Genomic DNA, 22,185 nt, shown 5'->3' with positions numbered 1-22,185 from the left:
TGTGTGTGTGTGTGTGTCTGTCTGTGTGTCTGTGTGAGGCAGAGTGGGTGTGTATTTGTATACTTGTAATTCAGTGACACATCTGTCATAAGAGCGGACTTCCAAGCCATCTTCTCTCCCTGTTGTATTAAAGATGAAAACCAGACAATTATTGGAGGAAAATTGAATCAACATTGGCCTGGTCTTGTAATACAACATGCTGCAGACTGAAGCTATAGGCTGCCACCTTGAGGTGGTTGATTTAGTTTGTGTGTTGCATTTTTTATTCACCAATCAAAAGTAAACATTATTTCAATAGCGATCTGTAACTAGGGCTGCACGATGAAAAACACCTAATTGCAATTATTTTGACTGATATTGTGATTGCGATATGATTCACGATATTGGAGGGAATGAACATTTATGTATCTTTATTCTCATTTTCATTGAAAATTATTAACATTGAAAGAAATTAAAATCACTATAGTGTGATTTTTGTGAGGATCTGTACCAAACAAAGATTCTTTTTCTTTTGTTTGTAGGATAAAAGTTGTAGGCCGGGGCATCTCTGCAGCACCACAATACTTCATTCAGAATGGTTTGACACATATTTTGCCATTATTCTCTAATATTGCACCCCCCTGCGATTTGGATATTGCACCAGTGCATGTTGCGATTTTGATACAATTGTAATTCATTGTGCAGCCCTATCTGTCACACGTTTCTCTTCTGGCATTCAACAGCACATTCAGATTTTTTTTTAAAGCATTGCTTTATTGTCATGTATAAAAAGTGCGAACTTCAACTCCATTGCACTTGAATCCTGCTGTCCTCCCTGATTACTATCCATAGAAAATAAATAGTATAAAAAAGAGGTAAAAGAGAAGAATATGATGGTTGGTTGACTAACAACTGCTGAGCTGTTGTGTATTTTGTTATTGCTGTATTTTATGTTTTTTTTTTAACTTCAGAGATTGATATGTATTGCCATTGCATGTCAAACACAACAAAATTTGATTTGGTTGCAAACCACTCCACTTAGTTGTATGTAAACATTTCAAGATATAAATAGCCATAATCACATAGTACATGGCACACACAATTATTAAAAAAAATACTTAAGTTTCCTTTTTCCCTTTTCCTAGAAGTAAGTCACAATTATTTAAATGGAAAAGGTGTAGGTTGATTATGATATTGTTAAAAGAGGATGTTAAATGTTTTGCAGATTATGTTCACTGCAATCATCTTATGACTTTGCAAATACTTTTAATAAACAAGTTTTGTCAAGGCTGGCCAACTCATCTCCGTGTCATAATGGTACATATCACATGCAGTTTGACATTGGTGGGAGATGAGAACTGACTCAGCCAAAGACAGAGGTGACTGTGGCAAGGAAAAACTCCCTTCAAAGGCAGAAACCTTTTTTTTCAATTTACCAGTTGTTATTTACAATGCAGTCTTGACCCAGAGAGAGTGTTTAAGTTCTATCTTTGTTGGTTTGGTCCAGGGAGTACGTCATCAGTAGGTCTCACCTGTGCCAGACTGAACTATCTAAGACACAACAACAGACACAAATAGTGGGGCTTTGTGTGTGGGGAAACAAGAACATTTTCTGATGTGTGTATTACTTCAGTGCAGGGTGTCACAGTGTTGTCCTTTTACCGATCTTTGGTAGAAAACGATGTAGGCTGTTTGTTGATCTCGCTTACAAACTGCAGCACCAGTTGTCTTGGCAACCTGGGCATCATTATAGTAGAGCCATTGGTCATCTGCAACATACAGATCCTGCCCTGGGTACACGCCCTCGCTGATGTAGTGTCCTAACAGAAGAGAATCATTTTAACATCAAGTGTCTAAGCATGAAGTGCAACTTATGAAAGGTTATTTTACAAAAAAAAGAACTTAGTACAAATTGTAAATGATTTTCCAGAAGATAAGCTGGAAAAATTTAGGTAATTGAAAGAGCTTCAGTCAATATAAAATATTTCAATATTTCGGCCTCTGATTGACACTTATCTATCTGTTACATGTCTGAGAACCAAATAGAGGTTGACAGTCGAACCTTCAGTGTGTAAATATCTTACCATTGTTCCCGTCATAGCCTAAATGGCTGATGACACTAACCAGGTTGTACCAGCCATCAGCCTGATAAGAGACACAGATAACAATAGTTAGCTTCACACATACACAAACACAGTCCACGTATTTACTCTCTGTGTGACCCAGGTGTGTGGTTGTTTTACCTGGCTGGTAGTCACCTTCAGCAGCCTGAAAAGGACTACGGGGTCATGCAGCTTCACCACCTGTAGCGACGGAGTGAACCTGAACCTCTTCAGGTGTATAATCAGGAATCTGTAGACAGGAAAGAAAGCATGTGGCAGATCATTAATGCAGGCATGGTGGAGTAATGGATTATCAATCATAACCATGCTGCGGACAAATTATTAGAAACGACTTGCTGCCACACATCTAGAGACAGAAACATCATTATTGTGCAGCAGACATCTGAAAATTGTTGGTTCAGATATAAAGTAAATATGATTTGTAAAAAGGCCCCTCAGTGTTTGTGATGGATGTGATGTCACTCACCTGGGCAGGGTTAGAAAGGTGGAGCGCTGGACTGATGTGTTGCAGCCACACTCACAATTATAATTCAACTCTGTCTCCTGCAGTAATAACATTTTGTCAGTCTTGTATTGCGTTACACAAAAACACCCATAAAAACTGCAGCATTGTAAAATGATTGAATTTTTCTTTGCTCCATGAAGCTTCATATCAGTCAGCGTTGAAGTGTATGAGTGAGCACACCAGGTTCTTACCATCTGGTATTCCTTGAGCATCTGCTGTACTGAACCTCCAGGTACCAGATCCAGAGAGAGGTTGGTGTACTCTTCCTCTCTGATGGATTGAGCACCACAACTGCACATTAAAAGGACAATGCACATCAAAATGAGAAAGAGAAAACATTTTTATCAGATTTGGGTGAATTGGCCCATTAAACATATTCCAAAAATTCATAATAACAGAGTAAATCTGTGGACAACTCAGGGAATGTTTGGCCTGCAACCACACACTATTTTGGCTGTGTGGTTTACCTTTTGCATGTCCTGGTGTTTTGCATTTTGAACACCAGGTTTCTGTCCACAGGGCAGCTATAGCTTCTCCCCGTGAGGGCTGCAACCTTCTGCAATGGTGAAGCCAGACTCCTCATCTGATTTAAGAACGCTGTTAAAAACTCATGGGCATCCTGTACACACAGACACACAGATTTGATTTGATACATAGACATGAAAAAAACAGCAGGCAGCAAAACATTTAATGGTAAGAACCAGCTGACTTACTTTCTGGTAGTTGTCTGCAAATTCAGGAGTCTGGACAGCGAGGGCCTTCTTGAACATATCGAGGGCCCGGAGTTTGTATTGAACATCTTTGGAGCCGTGACATCTTACAATGTTTACGAAATGTCTAGGGAGGAGGAAGTAAAATAGTTGTTGTCCTTTAGGTGATCTGCAGGTTTGTTGAGAAACTTGAGGATAATGTTGTTGGGTTTTGTGTGTGTGTGTGTGTGTGTGTGTGTGTTGTCTGCTGTACCTTATCAACTCAGTCTCATCAGAAATATAATTCCACAAATGCTTGTGGCTGTAGATATCAGTGATGAACTCTGTAAGTGTGATTAGGCTCTGGAGGCTGGCGTTCATGTAGCAGGTCTGGAATTGGTTGGGAAACCTGACAAACAAAAGTCATCACACATCAACATCACAATCTTTGATGACAAACTACAAACTGTGGCTTATTTCACTAAAACGGTAACCACAGTACAATTTAATTTGAGGTTGTGTATTTATGTTCTGCACAGAGGTAAAAAAATAAAGCTGCAAAATGATCTTGTATTTCTAAAAACAAATTCCAGGTAAATTAACACTTTCCGTATTTTGTAAAAAAACAAAATAAAATCAATCAACTTTTCTGTTTCTTGTCTTTATGTAAAAGTATGTGGGTGCAGATTTACTTACCCAAACCTGGGGGCCTGATGAACCATAAAGCTCTGTGGATTGACGGCATCCTGTCTGTGGCAAATGACCTTATCTACTGCAGCTTCGAGTAAGGAGGAAAAAACAGAATGCTTCGGCCCTGTGGCAGCTGCTTTCTTGTTTTCTTCGTTGGCTTTGTCAAGTGCTGCCTCCTCTTCATCACTGAGCCCTTTAAACTCAACCACTTGGTCATTTTGGATTATGACAGAACTGAAACATGGAGGGAGAAACAGGCTGTCATTCTGTATTTCATGTATTTTTTCTATTGATTTGGTAATCTAATTGTATTCATTGTATGTAAGTCAATATGGTGAACAACAGCAAAACCAAACCAAAAGTGAGTACATGTCCAGATAATACTGATTCTCATCAAAAGTATTATCTGGGGATGAGATGTAACATGCTGTGAACAGTAGTGTGATTGTGTAAAACGATCAATGCTGTCAACACATAAGATACTAATTACCTGCTGTTATGTTTCTGCCCATCTTCATCATCATCTCTTCGTCTTCTCTGTTAGGACAGAAAACTCCAGTGGTTAAATATTACAGCAGAAAGATAAACTACAATTAACACTTTAGAAGACAACTTTAAATTTCAGACTAGTAAATATCTGCTTAATGTGAAGCCCTGCAACTTTGTTTGAAACATACCTTGCAGCAATTAAACAGTCCCCAGCAAAACGTCTTCTTTTTTGTCCTCTGGTTGTCCTCCTCGGGTGGAGGTGCTGTGGTGGTTGCTGGACCACCTGAGAAGATGACTCTGCAGACAAACACACACACACACAGCTGGTTATTCTACTGTTGCCTTGAGATTGGAGTGTGGAGAAATCACCTAAAGGGTTAAATCCCTCTGTCCTCTGCAGTGTTTTACAAACATCAGGATAAAGACTTGAGTTGACAATGAGGATTTCCTTACCTCTTCACAGTAGTAGACAGATTTCTAATTTTGCTCTGTAGAGTGAAAATAAAACAATGTCTATGTCAAGCATCTTTTGTGTCCAAAAAATAATTCCAAAATTCTCAAATCTTGGCGTAAAACGCTGTTACTTCCTGTGAAACTTACCAGGGGTTGACCGAACAGTCTGTACCACTTCCGGTCGCAGTTCTCTGCAGAGGTCTTGGTGGCAGGCACTTCTGAGATGGTGAATCTGGTGATGAATAGAAACACATATTCTATTATGCACCCAAAATCAATCCTTTAGGGGCATTAAAAACTGTCACGGTTGTCACAGACTTCAACCACGGCTCTGAACAAATCAAGAAACATTGTTCTGAGACCATGGTTTATACTTCAGAAGCTAGAAGAACTAACATGTTTCCCAACACTATTCTCTTTCACACTTACACCAAACATAACACACGGTATTTGCTTCCCGCTGTTAAGAAAAATTGGCAAAAGGTAACTTGAAGTGTGGCAAGTCTGCCCATTCGCCATTAATCATCAGTTTAATCAAAAGCAAGCAAGAGTTAATATTGATGATCAAGTTTTCAAAAACAAATTCCTACTCGTAGCGCATGTCTCCGAGGTCACTGACTTTTACAATAACACATTTAAACATTTTCTTTTTAAAGTAAACTGGTAAGAAAACAGAAAAAAAAAACTTGTGTGATGTCATGTCCTATAATAAAAAAAAGTGAATCTTTTAATTTGTGTTGACACTGTAACAGAGAAGCTCTGTGGATTATATTATGTTGTAAGATGTTTCTTATATTTTCGGTCCTCTGCATTTGTAAAATTTGTGGAAAATATCAAGAAAACACCTGAGAGTACTGTACAACACAGCACCTCAATAAATTGCATCACATGGTACAGGTGTTTTTATTTTCCCAGTCACTAACTATATTGTATTTAAAAGCAACTTTCTTACCTCCCATTGGAGCGCTGTCTGCTCTTATCTCCCTCAATGTTTTCAGGAGCAATTTGATTTTTCTGTCAAGGAAAAATAAATATAAATATCTATACTGTATATATAGTTTATATAATTTAACAGAATAATAATGTGTCTTATTTGCCGTGAACAAGCATCACAGTCAACTACAATGCTCTTGTCAGCAAAGCCAGAGAGATGCCAAAGATTTAGATGAACAAGGTCTGAAACACTACATAAACTTTGCAATCTGTGAAACAAACCTTTAGTCGACGGTTGAACATTGTTGCAAATCTTTCAGTAGGTAAAATGTGAGTGAGTGAATGAACTTAAGTTCTAAGTGAGTGTAAAGGTTTCTAACGCCAACTGGATCTGCTTCCGGAGCGGAACAGGACTTGATGACATGCTGTTCTAGAATGAGATGCTTTATGACACACAGGTACTGAGTTACATCAAATATGTCCAATAGAACACAGACAATTACACAGTAGAAAAATACAATAGAGTCACTGCTACCAAAACAGTCTTGTTTCAAGCTACTGTAATAAAGGTCTTAAGCTTAACCTGAAAAAAAGAAAGTCAGCCTAGTGCAGACATTTTAAATATATGCTCATTTGGGTAGTTTTGTCTTTGTTAGCTTCTCTGAAAATGTCCCTACCCCACACATGGTATAACATGTATTACATTTTTCAGCCCAAACTCAGTCAAACTTTTTAGCTTTTGTCAATTCCATACAGTGTAAAACTTCCAGGAGGTCAAAACACAATGCAAATGACGCACATCTTTAAAAATATACAAATAATAGAATAATATTTATTACTCAAAACATTAGCCTACTGTAAAACAGTTCAAGATTGAGAAAAAAAAGGCTTGAAAGTTACAGGAGCTGTCAAAGAAACACAATAGGAAATCAGGGAGGAAAAATACAAGTGCAAGAAGTAAGGAACATAGCTGGAGATAAACAGAGAATAGCAGAAGTTTGAGATAACTTTGTAGACTCTGAGCTCAACTTCTTTTTTAGGGTTCTGTTCTGCTCAGATTTAAAATCCGATCTGTCTGACTTTTCATACTACGGAGTAAAAATCATTGGACATTATGTCATTCATTGTAAGTGCAGTCAGTCCACTTGCAGTGTGTGCTCAAATCCTTATATTTCCTATATATTCCCTATTAGGGATAGCTTTTCCATGTGCAACAGACAAGGCCTCACACTTGTTGGACACTAATTCACCTTAACTGTGTAGGCATACAGGCTTTCCAAACTGCATTATAAACACTTTATTACTGAGAACACAAACCTCTACAGATGCACATGTGTACTTGTTGATTCAGTTATTTGCACGGGTGTGACAATAAGGCTGCTTTTGTAGAGGGCCAAGAACACAACACATTTGTGTATTTTCGTTCTCTTACATCCATGGTTGAACCAGTAATGTTTGAAACACATGCACATGCAGCCATCCTGTTTTCTTTATGCGTGACTCATTGTTGTTTATCTCAGGCAGAGGCATAGACTGTAAATATCAACAGTTTTTGCGCCAGAGGTCCGGTCAGGTTAATCTGGCCAGTATCAGAGACGGGCATAGAGCGGCACTTAGCGGTTGATCTGATGAACAGCAGGCCGCCAGCAAATGCGGAGGTGCAACGTATGTCCCTTACGACTTTCTGTTGAACGCTGCCATCATGTCGGCTCCCTTCATGGTAAGTCGCCCTCTACATTTTGAATTGAAACAGTTACCAGAGTATTTAAATACATTTTACTTTAATATATATAGTCGTGTTTACACTCAGTTTATATAACGTTTGGTGGAATGCGTGTGCTATTGTCCGTTGCTAGAGGGCCGTAACTTACCCATACAACATGCATGTAGCTGTTAGTGTTAGCTAAAGTTTAATTGTATAACCCTGTGTAAGTTACCCGTATAAAGCTTCTTTTAAGATTTTCATTTAGCTAATGTTTGTGTGTGACACCGTGACACCAGGGCATCAATACTTGTATAGACCCATGTCTTTTATTTCTCATACTTTCTACTCAGACTCTACTTTTTTTTTTTTTTAAATACATTTATTACAGTTTTATACAGTGCACGTTATACATTCGTTACAGTAGGCTACATGTCATATGATATTTTTTCAAACATAATTTACAAGCCATTACATAATGTGAAAATATAATAAAGTGCATCAAGAGCCTAAACTCCTGTCCTCTTTCCGTGTATCTCTGCACAGTCTCTACAAAGATGTTGCCAGCGGTCGGCTCTCCTCATCGTTGCCCGACGACAGTGGAGCTCCAGCTCAGTGTCTCCCCCTCCCCTGCACACCAGGCTCCTCCTCTTCCTCACCCAGCGTTTCTATGATGTAGAGATGCTCCTGAGCTGGGGGTCTCGGCTGGGAAGGAGGGGGATTCAGAAGAAAAATGTGTAAGAACCCTTTTGGCTGGCTTGAACCAAGAGATGCATGAAACAGTACGAGACGGAAAGCTGCAGTTCTCAGGTTTAAACCTATTGTCAAGAACCAGATGAATGCCCACATTTATCTGCATTATAGCTCAGTTAAAATCCAATGCACTAACAAAAAGGCACCACAATTGATGTCGAGCACACCACACAACTGTATAGATATTTTTAATTTCAAGAACGCAATGTACCTTAATCTAGTAAAAACAAACAAAAAACAATAATAATAAAAGGTATTAGTCTTGGGGTCATAATCATACACTTGAAATAATAGCCATGATTAACCCATTACTAACTTTTTCCTACTGTCTTTCACAGTTACTATGGCTACACTCAGAAGTTGTATGGGTCAGACATAGCAGCGGCATATTATATCTTGAGTCTGAAGGGAGGATTTAGGTAAGTGCCTTGTCTCTGCATTGTTTGGCAAATGGACACACATTTGTTTTTTTACTGCTTATGTCAAGCTTCTGGGGAGTACTTGTAAATATGGGGTTTGCTGATCACACAATTGATTTAAGATTACAACTCTTAAAATTGTCATGACAGACACTGTTTTCTGAACCTGTTGTTTTGGGGTTTGACATTGTCATATCTTTTTTTCTAAAAGTACAGAAAAAAGGTTTGGAGTTTTTGCTTGAAAAAAAATAATGATTAGTTAATTACTAAAACAGTTGGAGTAGAAATAATGCAGCAAAGATGTCTCAAGTGTGCCACTATGATCCAGGTTTCATGTGAACATGTGTGTTGTGACCTCAGGTATGTTGGCCAGCCAGAGTGGTTCCTTGCAAACCAGAGGGGCAAATTCAATTGGGATTTCTTGAAACACAAAGACACACCCCTGGAGGAAGTAAACATGAGCTACACAGTCATCAACTACACAGGGCTGGGGAACCTGGGTAATGAGCTCCAACTCAGCCTCGTTTTATTTCAGTTTCTTTATTTCGTCTTTTCAAAAGCCCTTTTCTTCTATTGTAATCTAATTTTATCACTGTCTTACTCTGTCAGGCACACACACTGTTGATTAGTTTCAATTATATTTAGCATGCAAGTTCAATGCTTTTGATCTGCTTTGTCCTCCCTCAGAGGGACAGAAATCTTTGCGAACTTTGTCATTACGAGGATGTCCTGAGGTGGACGACTGGTTCCTGGCCAGACTCCACATATTCCAGGACTCTCTGGAAGAACTGGACATCTCTCACTGTCCACGCATCACTACAGCCGGCCTGGCTGCACTCAGGAATCTCAAGTAAGTATCCAAACAATTAAAACATAGCCTAAGGGGGCTTTTACACCTACCTTGTTTGGTCCGGACATTTTATTTTTCAGTTTGATCCAAACCAAAATTAGAGGCGTGAAACCTCCCCCGGACCACAGTCCGGACCAAACAGCCGAAATTTGGTCCGACCGAAAGAGGTAGTCTCGGTCTGGATCAAGCTAAACCATGGTCTGGTTCATTACTAGTGTAATAACACAGGGAAAGCTCCTTTGAGGACTAGTTTAGAGCTTCAGCTGCAGTAGCACAGGGAGAGCAGTAGTCAATTGGAAAAACTTAGACACAGAGAAGATACGAGAGGACAGGGAAGACAAACCAATCATCTGTTACAACTGTCAGGAGATGCAGCTCACTTATGTTATGACAGGACGTTTTTTCACATATAGTTCTTAAGTGTGCTTGCATAACTGCAGTGTGAAACAAAAAATTACCGGATCAAAACGTAATCCTTGGTTTGGATTTTCAGGTGTGAAAGCCCCCTTAGTCATTATTACCATTGGTGCTACTGTTGTATTCAATTTCCCCCTTTTTGTGTTGCCCTGTGTGTTGCAGGGGACTGCGGCGTCTGGACGTGTCGTCCCTCCCTGGGATTTCGAGTCCTGGGTTGGTTGTTATCCTGCTGGAGGAGATGTTACCGCAGTGCCAGATCACCGCTACTGGCTATGACCATAACCTGAGGCAGGAGAGAGTAGAGAGAACAGAGAAGCACATGGAAGGGCAGAGGTAGAGGCTCAGAGGAATCAAGAGACTGAGAAAGTCCTCTGAGATGGCTCTGCTGTCAGTTCACTGTAGTTTGACAGAAAGGGCTGCTGACGGAGCAAATACACCAGTTTGAACCACTGGTCGTATCCAATTAGATGAGTGAAAAAGAAAAGAAGCACATATATCTATCTATTTAGGATGTAAATCTAAATGTGTGCAAAATCATGTCTGTCTCAAACCAATTGCACTGTCTGCATATTTGATAATGGTTTTATTTGCTGACATGTAAATATGATGTAAATGTATGTAAATGTACTGAATAAAGATTGTATTGTTCAATATCATGATTATACTCTCCACTTACCACATACCTTTACCTTGGAACTCATGAGTCATGTTAGATAACGAAAAGCACATGGCCACACATCTTAGTGTTTCTGTAAATATTTCTAATTTTCACTGTTTAAGCTTATGTGAGGAAAGTAAATCCCATAATCCAGTATGTGCCTTGTACCTTAGCAGTGTCAGACCCTACGGTAAGAATGGGGGACAAGAGTGAATGGGGATGATAAATGTACTGCTACTTCCATATGTATCCATATGTACTATCTACAATGTTTTGGTTTCCTGTTTAGATGTAAACAGAACCTCTTGCATGCACTAGTTCTAGTTTACACTGCATGTTACTATTGCCTGCTTTAAAGTTATCATTTCTCACGTTACCCATGTTTATTAACAAGTGAGTTTATTGCTTATAGACATTTAGGGAACATTGAGCAGTTAGTAGTAGTAGGAACCAATTACGTCGTGAGAACTGGGTCTCAACAAACACGGACCGTGTTTCTGACGGACAACAACAAAACGGTCCAGCTGAGTGCCGGCCATAGAAAGTTAAAGAAGGGTGCCAGCCCAGCTGTGTAGTGAATATTGGTCGTAACTTAATAAGTTAACTTAAGTTGTGGATTTAAATACATTTTCTTTCGATCCCTTATGGTTGAAGGGACTCAGTAGACGGTTAAATGTCTGATGCATCAGGTAGGAAGAAACTGAGTTACAACTTTGACAGTCCGACTAGCTAGCTAGCTAGTTTAGCTAGCTAACTAACGTCATGAACTAGCTAGCTAACGTAATATAGCTAACGCTAGCTAACAGCTCATTAACTCGAAGAAACATTTGTTTGAGGCAAAGTTTGACGTGGCATTTAATTTTGCATTATAGAACTTCCTAAAAAAGAAGAAAAGGAGGAGGAGGTTACACCTGAACCAGAGGTAAGAAAAACAGTTTAACGTGATTTGCAGTTGCGAGTGTTAGATCATATCGAGTTATTGTTATCGTTACTCAGCCGATTTTCAACTTTGTTATAGCCTATGGTCTGGCATAGTCTGACTTACGCAGATCTCGAGGGAAGAAAACTGCCATTCACAATAGGTTTATTGCTCGTAGAATTACTTGTTTTAATGTCATTAAAATGTCTTTTGTAGGAGCAATCGGACGACAGCAGTGGGGACGAGGCTGCAGGAGACACAGAGAGTATGCGGAAACAATGGCATAACTAGAACATGACAGTGGTGTAAAAACGTTCTACTCTTTAACAGCTGTTGTCCAGTTGATGCAGTTGGTGGTACATTATTAAACTGTTATTGTAACGTGTCTCATGTACCTACCATACCGCTTAATGTACTGCGCATGCGCTCATTTATTTGACATGTAAATTATCATTGTGCTTTTTATTGAATTATAAATTAATTTATTTATCTGCAATGTGTAGTGTTGTGTTGATTCTTAAACGTAACGTCATCGTCTGGTTCTTCTCTGTGTTCCTGCCAGTGGATTTCCTGCGGAACCTCTTCTCCAGCACCCTTGGTCTCGGCTCGGCAGACAAAGTTCTGGATGAGCTGACTCTGGACGCAGTGGCACGATACATAAAGAGCGGAAAATGTGAGTCTTGCAGTCAGCTCATCCATCATGGCTGATAGTGGATTGATTTACTGCTTAAAAGCCTGTTATCATAAAGCACTTATTTATTTAAGAAAGACATTTCTTCAACCACACAGGTAAAAACATAATCTGCATGGTTGGAGCAGGAATATCCACATGTGAGTGTCTCAGTTTTAATATCACCAAAGAAATATTTAAAGTATGAAACTACTTTCAATAAGTGTTGTTTTATCTCCACCCACAGCTGCTGGGATCCCCGATTTCCGTTCACCAGGAACTGGCCTGTATGCAAACCTGCAAAAATATGACCTGCCTTACCCAGAGGCCATCTTCCAGATAGATTACTTTGAGGTCTGTGAAAGATGGCTTTGTTTGAAAGTTTCAAGAATAACGTACTATATGTAGTATATAACGGCTCTCTCAGGATCAACAGTTTTGACAAATTATCAATATAATATTTTTGAACTAATTTTGCTAATTCAATTCAATTTCAATTCAGTTAAGAATCTAAGAAGCCATGTATCTTGGATCTTGTTTTGCTGTAGTGTAATGTCCAGACTAATACTGCACTTTGGTATAATGTGAAAATGTCACTGATGATGATGCACCTTACCATTGATAGCCCACTGGTGCTAATGACACTGCACTTTGTGTATTGTTTTTGTGCGGGGGGGGGGTGGTTTATTCGTCCTGTTGTTGTGTTGTCTGTCTGTCTGTCTAATGAGCTGTATGCTGTATGGCGCAAGATGAATTTCCGAAAGGATCAATAGATGTCTAAATAGAGTTTTGGGACCTTTATACCTAAATTAAAGAATAAAAACAAAGCACACTAAACCTCATGCTGTTTTCAATCAGATGGGCCACTATACTATGACTCCTGTTTTATGATTTGAGGGAGTACTTACTCCACTTTCTAATATTTCTTTAATAAAATGCAACATTTCTCTCCTTCTATCCCAGAAACATCCAGAACCTTTCTTTGCCTTGGCCAAGGAGCTTTACCCAGGACAGTTTAAGGTACATAACACTTGTTTCTACTTCATATGAATCGTTGGAAACGGTATGAAATGAAAAATAAATCATAACATTTAAGCATAAAATGTAGGGGTGTACAATTTAGAAAATGTCACGATTCAATTCCGATTTTTAGATTTACGATTCGATTTAATATACATTTTTGATTTAAAAACAATTCTTAATTCAAAAAAACTCACAGTATGTAATTGTAGTACTTTTCCCAAGTATGTATGTATGTACAGTATATGTATGTGAATATGTATATATAATATATGTATATGTGTGTGTATATATGTACTTTCATTTAATGTGGATTGTTTGTATTTTAACATCGTGTGTGTGTGGTGTGTGGTGTGTGTGTGCTGTGTGTTGTGTGTGTGGTGTGGTGTGGTGGTGTGTGTGTGTGTGTGTGTGTGTGGTGTGTGTGTGTGGTGTGTTTGTGTGTGTGTGGTGTGTGTGTGTGTGATGTCCGTAAGCCACTGGACCTTGAATTTCCCTTGGGGATCAATAAGTATCGATCTATCATCATGTGATTGCAGTAAACAATCTAAATAAATAAAAAAAATCTCATGAATTGATTTTTAATCGGAGAGCTTGAAATGCCATTCGAATACAAATCCATTTTTTAACTTCTGAAAACAATCAGCTGCCTTACAGGTGTTTGTTCTCTTGTGGTTTGTTCTTTATTGGTGTTTAGCCGACTATCTGTCACTACTTCATGAAGCTGCTGAAGGACAAGGGGCACCTGAAACGTTGCTACACACAGGTAGGAAAACCCCAGCTAGACTCTCCACTTCACATGTACACTGGATCTTTCTATTTTTGTATTAACATTGACATGTGTGTGTTCTTTTAGAACATTGACACCCTGGAGCGTGTGGCTGGGCTCGAGGGAGAGGATCTAATCGAAGCACATGGAACGTTCTACACGTCCCACTGTGTCAGCTTCTGTTGCCGCAGGGAGTATAACCTGGACTGGATGAAAGGTGCCTTTTTAGATCCTTTGATTGTTGAGTTGTTGCAAGTTCAGCCATTTGACACCTTAAACTCGTCCCTTTCCTTTGTAGATAAAATATTTTCTGATGACATTCCCCGATGTGACAAGTGCAACAGTTTGGTGAAGCCAGGTCCGTGGATATTTGTCTCTCATTGTTTATTTTAGTTCTATACTCATTCCTTCATTCCTCTTCAAAGCTGTGACTCAGAATCTCTTTCTACCTCTGTGTCCCTTGCTTCTCTTCTCCTAGACATTGTTTTCTTTGGCGAGAATCTACCTGTCCGGTTCTTCACTTCAGTAAAGATGGTGAGCACATGGTGGTGGTGGTTTGCAGCATACATGCATGTTTTTGAAGATAATGTGATGTAACACCTCAACAGAAATAACCTCTTTTCACTGTTCTTATCAACCTGGCAGGACTTTCCCTGCTGCGACCTTCTCATCGTCATGGGGACGTCCCTTCAGGTCCAACCATTTGCAGGTCTAGTCGGCAGGTATTGCAAATAAACTTTCATATTCCTGAAAACTGTTGAAGAACACAGACACTGCTGTAGTAAGAAGCTGACAGTATACTGCAGTCTAGCAGCCAGCCAGGGAGACTTTGCTGCATTATGAAAGATTCCAGCAATAGTCTGTTTCTGAGGAAGATGCTACGGGCACTCTCACCCATATTTTTGGAGCTTATTGTAGATTGTTCTAGTTATTGAGATATTGTTTGAATAATGGTTAGTCTGCCCTTTCTTTCTGTTCTCTCCTGTTCTTTCTTTGTCATTTAGGGTTTCAAAAAGTTGCCCCAGACTGCTTATTAATATGGAGAAGGCAGGGCAGGTGAGCCTTCACCCCGTAATTAGCCATTTCCTGCCTTTATCCACACTCGTTTTCTGTCATACATGTATTTCTTGGATTATCTGTGCAGCATTTTGTGTGTGTGTGTCTGTGCAGGCTGATCCTCTGTTTGGGTTGATGGGTTTTGGAGGAGGAATGGACTTTGACTCAGACAAGGCGTACAGGTGATACAGAGATGCTGCTACTTTTTCTCTCCAGCTGTTTTACTATATTACCTTTATCCTCCCATTGCACCCACCTTGTACCTTATGTGGAATTATCTGAATGAATCCAATAGAGGTGTGCCAGTCCAATATCCAGGGTAGCATGTTAGTCAAATACATTGGCTCAGAAAATAGGGGGGGCAGCAAAGGTTTTCGGGGATGTGCATCCACTATATGTTATACAGTTGCACCACTAGGGGATGCCAGAGTATTATCCATTATGTTTTATTGAGCTACTTTGTACTATACCACATTTCTGCTATACTCATCATTTAACTTAATATTTAATGTAGCTACTCAGTAACTCATTTACTTAGTAATCAATCACATTGTTGCTCATTCACAATGCCAATGACAAATTGACCAGTCATCTTTGGCAGTGAAAGTTAGCAAAATTCCTTTAAACCCACTAAGACAGTGTTGTAATATTGGTATGTGCATCAGTACTGGAACTGAAGAGGTATAATGCAGCCATGTCCATATTCTAACGCCAGTGTCTTTTTTTTCCTCTCTCTAGAGATGTAGCGCACATCAGTACATGTGATGAGGGCTGTTTGGCTCTAGCTGAGCTGTTGGGATGGAAGGTAAGTTTCACTATCATCTGCCATAGATCCTGGGCTCATTTAAGGTTGTATTTCTTGTTTGAGCACGTTCAGTTTACCACAGAACAATTAAACACAGTACTGAAGATGAATGGCCTTGGACCATAGTGCAATATTCGTACTGTAATCACTTCAGCCAGGAGTAAAGTAGGCCAATGTAACCGCATCTGTAATTCAAACACAATATACTATCACTGTTTCCCTCAGAGGGGTCATTACAATTGTTAAATTAACTCATCTTTTATGGTATGTTTCTATTGTATTAGGTGTTATACCCCTCTCTCTCTCTCTCTCATTTCATTTTATTTAACAAGTAGCTTGCTCCTGTCTCAGTTACTTAGTATTGTCATCTCCATGTAGGTTTAAGGGAATAGTTAGACGTAAGAAATAAAAGGTTTGTTTAATCTGCAGTGAATCATTTAAAACCACAATTTATGGTTTTAGGGGGAGTTACGTGCTCTATTTTTGGGTGAAAACAGCTGGGCTTAACAACTTTCCGGAGTCGTGTTGTCATCGTGTGGTTGCCAAGCAACCAGCTACAATGCTGAATCATGTAATCACACAATGTTGTTTTTACATTACTGTTTGTGTGTGAATTACAAAAACAAGATACAGTGTGTTAATTGTTGAGCCCAAGCGATGTTGAGAGGTGGTAGTTTTAACTCTAGAGAGAGTCTGGCTAGTTATCTTTCTAGTCTTTATGCTAGGCTTAGCTAACATCCTGCATGCTCTAGTTTTATATTACACGTACAACCACCTTTTAGGTTAAATGAAAATGAATGAGATTAGGCATGATGGTCTAGTTTCAAGATATTGAATAGCTAGTTTTTGGCCATATCAGTCGGTCTCATCTATAAATATCTGTATGGATCCTCACTGATATGCTTAAATAGTGCATCTGCGGTTACTTTGTCAATATAGAACTGCAGCAGACGCAAAAGAAAAAGGTGAGCTCTTTTTTGAAATGTCTGTATAACCAATTTATGATTCTCCTCTGTGATGTTGTGGTCATGAGTCAACATCGTGGACCGACTTCTCTATTGAATGCAAAGCACAAGCTGTTTTTCTCAAAATTTTCTTTCAGTCCCTGTTTGTTCACCAGACCCCTCTGTGTCTCAATGCATTAGTCGTTTTAAATCCCTTTTCTGTGTGCTTCCACTTCTCTCCAGGAGGAGCTTGAAGAATTGGTGAAGCAGGAGCATGCCAGGATTGACAGTCAAGACAAGAAACAAAAGGCCAGTGGGAGCAAAGGAGCAGCAGCCAAGGCCAGCTCTGCATCAGTAGCACCAGAGCCAGAAAAGGAAGAGTAAATTGTGAAAAAGCTCATTTACTAAAGAAAAGCTAATGCAGTGATGTCACCGTTTGGAGTTGGCGCTTAAAGGGAGATGATGATACCAGGGTTTTTGCTTGGAAGTGCAGCTTTGACGGGTGTCACACACTCATTTTCCATCTGCGGACATTTAATTCTCCTAAAGAATCTCACAGGTTGCTTCTGATTATGATTATGTTTATATCAGTCATTTGCACTTTACTGACATTAATCTGCTTTGCTAATTTGCTTTTTTCATTAGCTCAAATCTGTCTCAGTTGTATATTTATTGCTGAGGAAGTTAACTGGGCAGAGTTCTTAAAGGATGTTTACAGAGCTTGGGAGGTAGTAAATATCTCTCAAACCCCAGCAGTGTGATTATGAGTTTGCTGAATTATAGAACAAGCTACTACATTGTCTCTGAATCGAATGATGAGCACATCTGATTGTGGGATTTGGGCCCAGCCACTTCAACTCTCTACCCTTTTTTGTGTTGATTTCAGTTTAAGCTCAAAAGATAACCAGGCTTTTGTATATTTACCCCCAAGCCGAAATCTGTTGATCTGATAGGTCATTGACTTCTTCAAGGGAACAAATGTAACACAAATTCAATTTGATAGGAGAGCTAAGGTAGTTGTTAAATGTAACAGTAGGATGCTTTGTTAATTGGAAGCCTTTGAAATGTTTTAAATTAACACTTGCTTTTCATGTTAACCTTCTGCTCCTGTTGACTTTGATTTCTGTCATTTATTTTAACAATGTATATGAGGCAGGTTATGTTTTATTAATCTTATGGAACAAACTGTACATGGTGCACAACATAAGAATAACTTTGCTCACTCCACATGCAGAACCTTAGTTGATTTTGCTGTTTAATTCTTTTTGGATAGTCAAAGTGCTGAAGAAACACAAGAAGGTTAAACTGACAAGAAGTCTAAAATAAGGTGTGATTTTGTTCAACAAGTTTTTAATAGGATACTTTTGTGTTATCTAAAATAGCATGAATTGTTGCATCATGAAATACAGGGGGTGGACACGATTACATTATCATCTATACCAAATAATGGAAAAGAATACAACATACTGCAATAAATTTGACCTTCGTTATGTTAACTTTTGTATGTGTCAAAGAAGCTGATTGAACTCTGTGGTCATTTATGTTAGGCCTCTAGTTAGTAGCAAATCTTAGATGTTCATGTTTATAGAATATAAAAACTCATTGGACACAGGATTTTTATCAATTATGCCAATATTGTCCGCTAGCGTTGTTCAAAACTACAGTGATAAAAGTGTGCTTGCCTTCAGCTCCTAGTTCCCAAGAATTGCCTCGCTACATTAAGATATCTTTAAAAAGCAGAGATCATTTCACACGTTTCACTGGTGCAAGTTGGTCCTTTCCGTCATACCGATTATGGTGTTGGCAGGAAATAGTTTGAACAGAAAGCATGACAGTACTTTAAAAGTATTCTTGCCACGGAAATGTTGACCAATTAACAACACCTCTATATGTGGTTTCTGTGAAATGCTGGAGTGGTTTCATTTTGTCTCACGTACATGCAGGTTGGTTTGCAACGTTAGATAAAATCAACATGAAAATCAACATAAAAACCCTGTTTCTGTCTCTCTCAACTACATTTTTAATATATTAACATCTATAACTGATGGATTCAAAGAGTGTATTAATCTGTGTGTACATTTCTCCCACAGCTGCAAGATAATAAGATAATCTCCTAGTTGTGTTTAAGTATTTTCAGAAGCACTATCTTTTCTCATCCATTCATCATATCTGAGCATAAGACAGAGGGCAGAGAAAGAAAAAATAAGCATATGCAGCTATTTAGAGAACATGCAGTGTCTTCTCACTGTGCACAGAGCTGGGTTAACCACATACAGACTTTGAGGGGAGGGAACAGCGAAGAAGGTGCATTGATGAAATTCGAAAGTGTATTGAATTCCAGCATGTACAGGAGACAGAAGAACGTGGCAGCTGTACAACAGTTACCTGAATTTTGAAATATTCTACACATAACAGCAGAAAACTTTTTAAGGATGTGTTTTTTGAGGATCATGTGAGCTTCCTATTTTAGCCCTGTTTGTATTTTGAGCTCTTAGGCAACATCTTGCAGAAAACAAAAGTTCAAGAGAGAGAAAATTGCAACATGCCGAGAAATTTGCCAATAGGATAGAGACGAAAGACACAAACTTACTGAGCCAGCCCAATACATGTAAGTATCAACCATTCTCATACCACAGTAAGCTTGTAGAGTGTCTGACTATTGAAAATGAATGCTCAAAAAGCCAAATCTTTCATGAAACTTGACACTTTATTGTAATTTTAACCTTGATTTTATCTCAATCTTTGAGTCTTAATTTATTTTGTGAAATTTGTAAGTGACTTACATACTGATGTGTTCTTTATTTGCATGGATGCAGACGATTGTACATGCACATAGACGTGTCCATATGTGTGCGTCCAGGGGAATTCACAGTCCAGTTAATGGGACGACAGCCATCCCATGGAGGAGCAGCAGAAAGAGACTGTCGCTGCTGGAGCAGCTGAGGGGCTGTCAGGAGGCCTGGTGCCCCAAGGCACCCTGGGATAGAGAGGGGGCCCATGCGGCTATCTGTGGAACACCTGCTGGGGTGAGCTATTAAAAATTAAATTAATATTTCTCCAGTTCTGAAAAAACTGAAACGTTTATACTGGTTATATTTTTATGCAATGCAAAAAGTCCCAGATTTTGGATTTTGCCTGAAGCATTAAGTATTATTGTGACAAAATCCCCAAACCTATGTATGTCATCACCAAAATCAAACCAACTGCTCCTAAATATGCTGTCAGACTTTGTCCACTCGCTCTATTTTACATACAACAAACAAGGGGTGAAATTATTAATTTGTTTAACATTTACTTATAGTCTTCTTTCCCTGCGCAACTTTCCTGTTCATGTTTTTCAGCAAATTTTAGAGGAATTTAATTTGTTTGTGTCCATCTAGCTTCATTTCTGATGATCTTTCTGCTTTATCCATCTCTCTGAATGTCCTACTACTGTTCCATTCATTTTTATGTAACCGTATCAATAGTATCCTATCAACTCTTGGTTAGTTTACTGCTCATCCAGTATGAAACTGCGTAGCTTAAAACTGGGTCTCAAGCAAAAGCAAAGCAAAACATATAATTTGTCTCCATGCATTTCTGAAATGTATTCTTGGCCGATGTGAACACTGACATGCACATCTTTACGACACAGAAGTAGTTCCTTTTTCTCTTTGACATCTGATAACACAAACAAACGTTTCTGTTTGGGGCTGAATGCGGAAGTATTGTTGAATAAAAGGATGTGCAAATGAGGAAATAACATTAGAATGGATACATCAACAGCAAAGAGATTGTAAGTACGACCGAAAATTAGTAAATTAGGAAAGGGCCTGTTTGAAAGAGTGACATGTAAATAATTACCCAGAAATGCAAAGGCCTAACTGGAGGAAACTAGTCATGGACATGTGAGTATGTGGTCATAGGGAAGTATAGGAGTGTTTTTACTGAAAAAGAGAGTTTTGTCAATTTGTATAAGAGTGTGAAATTAATTTTAATACAGAGTGTATGCATTAATTTATGCCTGAATGGTTTCCAGTACATCTTCCTATGAATCAGATGCATGAATGACTAAATGTTGCCCTTATGAATCATGAACTAACAGAGTAATTGCTCATGTAACATTTCTACTGCCCTACAGCCTGTTTGTCTATGTGCTCAAAGTTTGGTGACTTGCAGTGAATGTGTCTCCATTTCTTTGCGCACTGAGAATAATAGCCACTTCCTGTGTGTGTGTGTGTGTGTGTGTGTGTGTGTGTGTGTGTGTGTGTGTGTGTGTGTGTGTGTGTGTGTGTGTGTGTGTGTGTGTGTGTGTTTTGAGAGCACCAATGAATTCAGTTGAGGTGATATAACAGCGTGAGTGAGCACTTGGTTTTCTAACTGGGATTGTGCTTTGTTTTACTCAAGTTAATTGTGTCTCAATCAACTGTGTTCTCTTTTAGTCACTGTTTCCAAATAAGGCAATGTGATCAGACCTATATTCTCTACAACCAGAACATATATGCAGTTAAAGCACAGCTCAACGTCTTAACTAGGTTCAACTTAAAAGTATATATTATGAAAAAATCCACTTTTAATCTTAAGCAACAAAAACACACTTATTAAGAATTCAAAACCTCAGCTACTCAATCTCTACCCACTGACTGTCATCTCACTTAGAATGAAATGTTGCTAAACACTGATTGGTGCATGGATATAAGTGGCATTACCTTGTTTCAACAGAGCCCTGCCTTCTTCGAGCCGGTGAAAACTTCAATTATCAAATACAGAAATCTTTTGTGTGAAATAACCACTTTTTTTTTTTAACTGGTGTAAACTTGCATCCCATTATTCATAGCAAGAAGATTATTGAGGGTAAACATGTTTTTATAAGCCCTTAATTCAAAAAGTATTCCTCAATGGACAGTTGGTAGCCCCTAATGAGTAAGGAATCTTTGCAAATGTATTCCAAATAGAGATACAAAATGACAACTATGTCTTCAGCACTGCATTAGTCAGGCCTTTATGAGAAATGGTCCCCTGGCTGAAACCATCCGGTCAACCATGGCAGTTATGTATTTCCGTAATGTCGGGTGATGCTGGACAGAGCTTAGCTGAGCTTGAAGACAATCTTTTCCACAACACACTACTAAAAAGGTTTCGAGCAAAGTTTCATAGCTTTACTCACTGTCTACTTACTAGCAAGCTTCTTTTCATAGCTTTCAATTGTATAATGGTTTTTATCAGCAGATGGACTTGTGGATGGATCAAATCTTGCTGTGAAACGTTGGTAGGAACTTAATGCTGCCATTACTGCCATTGACAAAAGCTTTGAATGTGTGAAAATGTATGTTTTTGTTAATTTGTGTTTCAGGGTTTAAAAA

General features: G+C 38.8%; 4 protein-coding genes across 8 annotated transcripts in view; 3 read left to right on the top strand and 1 right to left on the bottom strand.

The window, feature by feature from the left end:
• Positions 1-1,269: 1,269 nt before the first annotated feature.
• LOC116681243 (ubiquitin carboxyl-terminal hydrolase 37) lies at positions 1,270-6,293 on the bottom strand. The gene is made up of 16 exons (XM_032509586.1): positions 6,144-6,293; positions 5,881-5,942; positions 5,076-5,160; positions 4,929-4,963; positions 4,664-4,772; positions 4,477-4,523; positions 3,993-4,220; positions 3,571-3,705; positions 3,321-3,444; positions 3,075-3,226; positions 2,799-2,898; positions 2,569-2,645; positions 2,223-2,331; positions 2,064-2,124; positions 1,642-1,799; positions 1,270-1,530 (listed from the first exon to the last, which is right to left on the bottom strand). The coding sequence occupies exons 1-16, from the start codon at positions 6,162-6,164 to the stop codon at positions 1,498-1,500; spliced, it is 1,536 nt and encodes a 511-aa protein (XP_032365477.1). The 5' UTR covers positions 6,165-6,293; the 3' UTR covers positions 1,270-1,497.
• A 1,161-nt stretch (positions 6,294-7,454) lies between these two features.
• dmac2 (distal membrane arm assembly component 2) lies at positions 7,455-10,658 on the top strand. 2 transcript variants are annotated; one of them, XM_032509611.1, is made up of 6 exons: positions 7,455-7,581; positions 8,110-8,300; positions 8,655-8,735; positions 9,096-9,235; positions 9,423-9,585; positions 10,165-10,658. In XM_032509611.1, exons 1-6 carry the CDS (start codon positions 7,564-7,566, stop codon positions 10,337-10,339), a joined length of 768 nt encoding a protein of 255 aa, XP_032365502.1. In that variant the 5' UTR covers positions 7,455-7,563; the 3' UTR covers positions 10,340-10,658. The 2 variants fall into 2 exon arrangements, with proteins under 2 accessions (XP_032365502.1, XP_032365504.1); XM_032509613.1 differs by lacking the exon at positions 7,455-7,581 and adding an exon at positions 7,649-7,789.
• On the top strand, positions 7,644-18,339 carry sirt2 (sirtuin 2 (silent mating type information regulation 2, homolog) 2 (S. cerevisiae)). Of its 3 annotated transcripts, none has more exons than XM_032509599.1 (17): positions 7,644-7,657; positions 11,212-11,349; positions 11,533-11,582; positions 11,796-11,844; positions 12,142-12,252; positions 12,369-12,410; positions 12,497-12,603; positions 13,213-13,269; positions 13,967-14,035; positions 14,126-14,255; positions 14,337-14,396; positions 14,517-14,572; positions 14,684-14,760; positions 15,043-15,094; positions 15,209-15,276; positions 15,833-15,899; positions 17,087-18,339. In XM_032509599.1, exons 2-17 carry the CDS (start codon positions 11,334-11,336, stop codon positions 17,225-17,227), a joined length of 1,152 nt encoding a protein of 383 aa, XP_032365490.1. In that variant the 5' UTR covers positions 7,644-7,657; positions 11,212-11,333; the 3' UTR covers positions 17,228-18,339. The 3 variants fall into 3 exon arrangements, with proteins under 3 accessions (XP_032365490.1, XP_032365494.1, XP_032365498.1); XM_032509603.1 differs by lacking the exon at positions 7,644-7,657 and adding an exon at positions 11,110-11,190 and having other exon boundaries at positions 11,223-11,349; XM_032509607.1 differs by lacking the exons at positions 7,644-7,657; positions 11,533-11,582 and having other exon boundaries at positions 11,229-11,349.
• Positions 14,802-22,185, top strand: part of rinl (Ras and Rab interactor-like) — a 15,380-nt gene continuing 7,996 nt past the window's right edge. The window contains exons 1-3 of one of the 2 annotated variants that reach the window (XM_032509580.1): positions 14,802-14,816; positions 19,030-19,451; positions 19,660-19,869. In XM_032509580.1, coding sequence (XP_032365471.1) covers positions 19,690-19,869 — 180 coding nt within the window. In that variant the 5' untranslated portion in view covers positions 14,802-14,816; positions 19,030-19,451; positions 19,660-19,689. The other variant, XM_032509578.1, reaches the window with a different exon arrangement.

This window comes from Etheostoma spectabile, chromosome 3 (genome assembly GCF_008692095.1).
Source record: "Etheostoma spectabile isolate EspeVRDwgs_2016 chromosome 3, UIUC_Espe_1.0, whole genome shotgun sequence".
In the NCBI taxonomy this organism is placed as follows: domain Eukaryota; kingdom Metazoa; phylum Chordata; class Actinopteri; order Perciformes; family Percidae; genus Etheostoma; species Etheostoma spectabile.
Note: the sequence above shows the minus strand (reverse complement) of the source record. Positions and strands in the feature narration are given on the sequence as shown.

Excerpts from the sequence above, each read along its gene's own strand:
- sirt2 (XM_032509599.1), top strand. Across the intron at positions 11,845-12,141 it reads GGCTGCAGGAGACACAGAGA|TGGATTTCCTGCGGAACCTC; the intron begins GTATGCGGAAAC and ends TGTTCCTGCCAG. Across the intron at positions 15,277-15,832 it reads GACTCAGACAAGGCGTACAG|AGATGTAGCGCACATCAGTA; the intron begins GTGATACAGAGA and ends TCCTCTCTCTAG.
- LOC116681243 (XM_032509586.1), bottom strand. The coding sequence starts at position 6,164 with ATGTTCAACCGTCGACTAAAG. Across the intron at positions 5,161-5,880 it reads AGACAGCGCTCCAATGGGAG|ATTCACCATCTCAGAAGTGC; the intron begins GTAAGAAAGTTG and ends ATTCATCACCAG. Across the intron at positions 4,221-4,476 it reads GGGCAGAAACATAACAGCAG|TTCTGTCATAATCCAAAATG; the intron begins GTAATTAGTATC and ends TCCATGTTTCAG.
- dmac2 (XM_032509611.1), top strand. Across the intron at positions 8,301-8,654 it reads GGGATTCAGAAGAAAAATGT|TTACTATGGCTACACTCAGA; the intron begins GTAAGAACCCTT and ends TGTCTTTCACAG. Across the intron at positions 9,236-9,422 it reads CACAGGGCTGGGGAACCTGG|AGGGACAGAAATCTTTGCGA; the intron begins GTAATGAGCTCC and ends GTCCTCCCTCAG.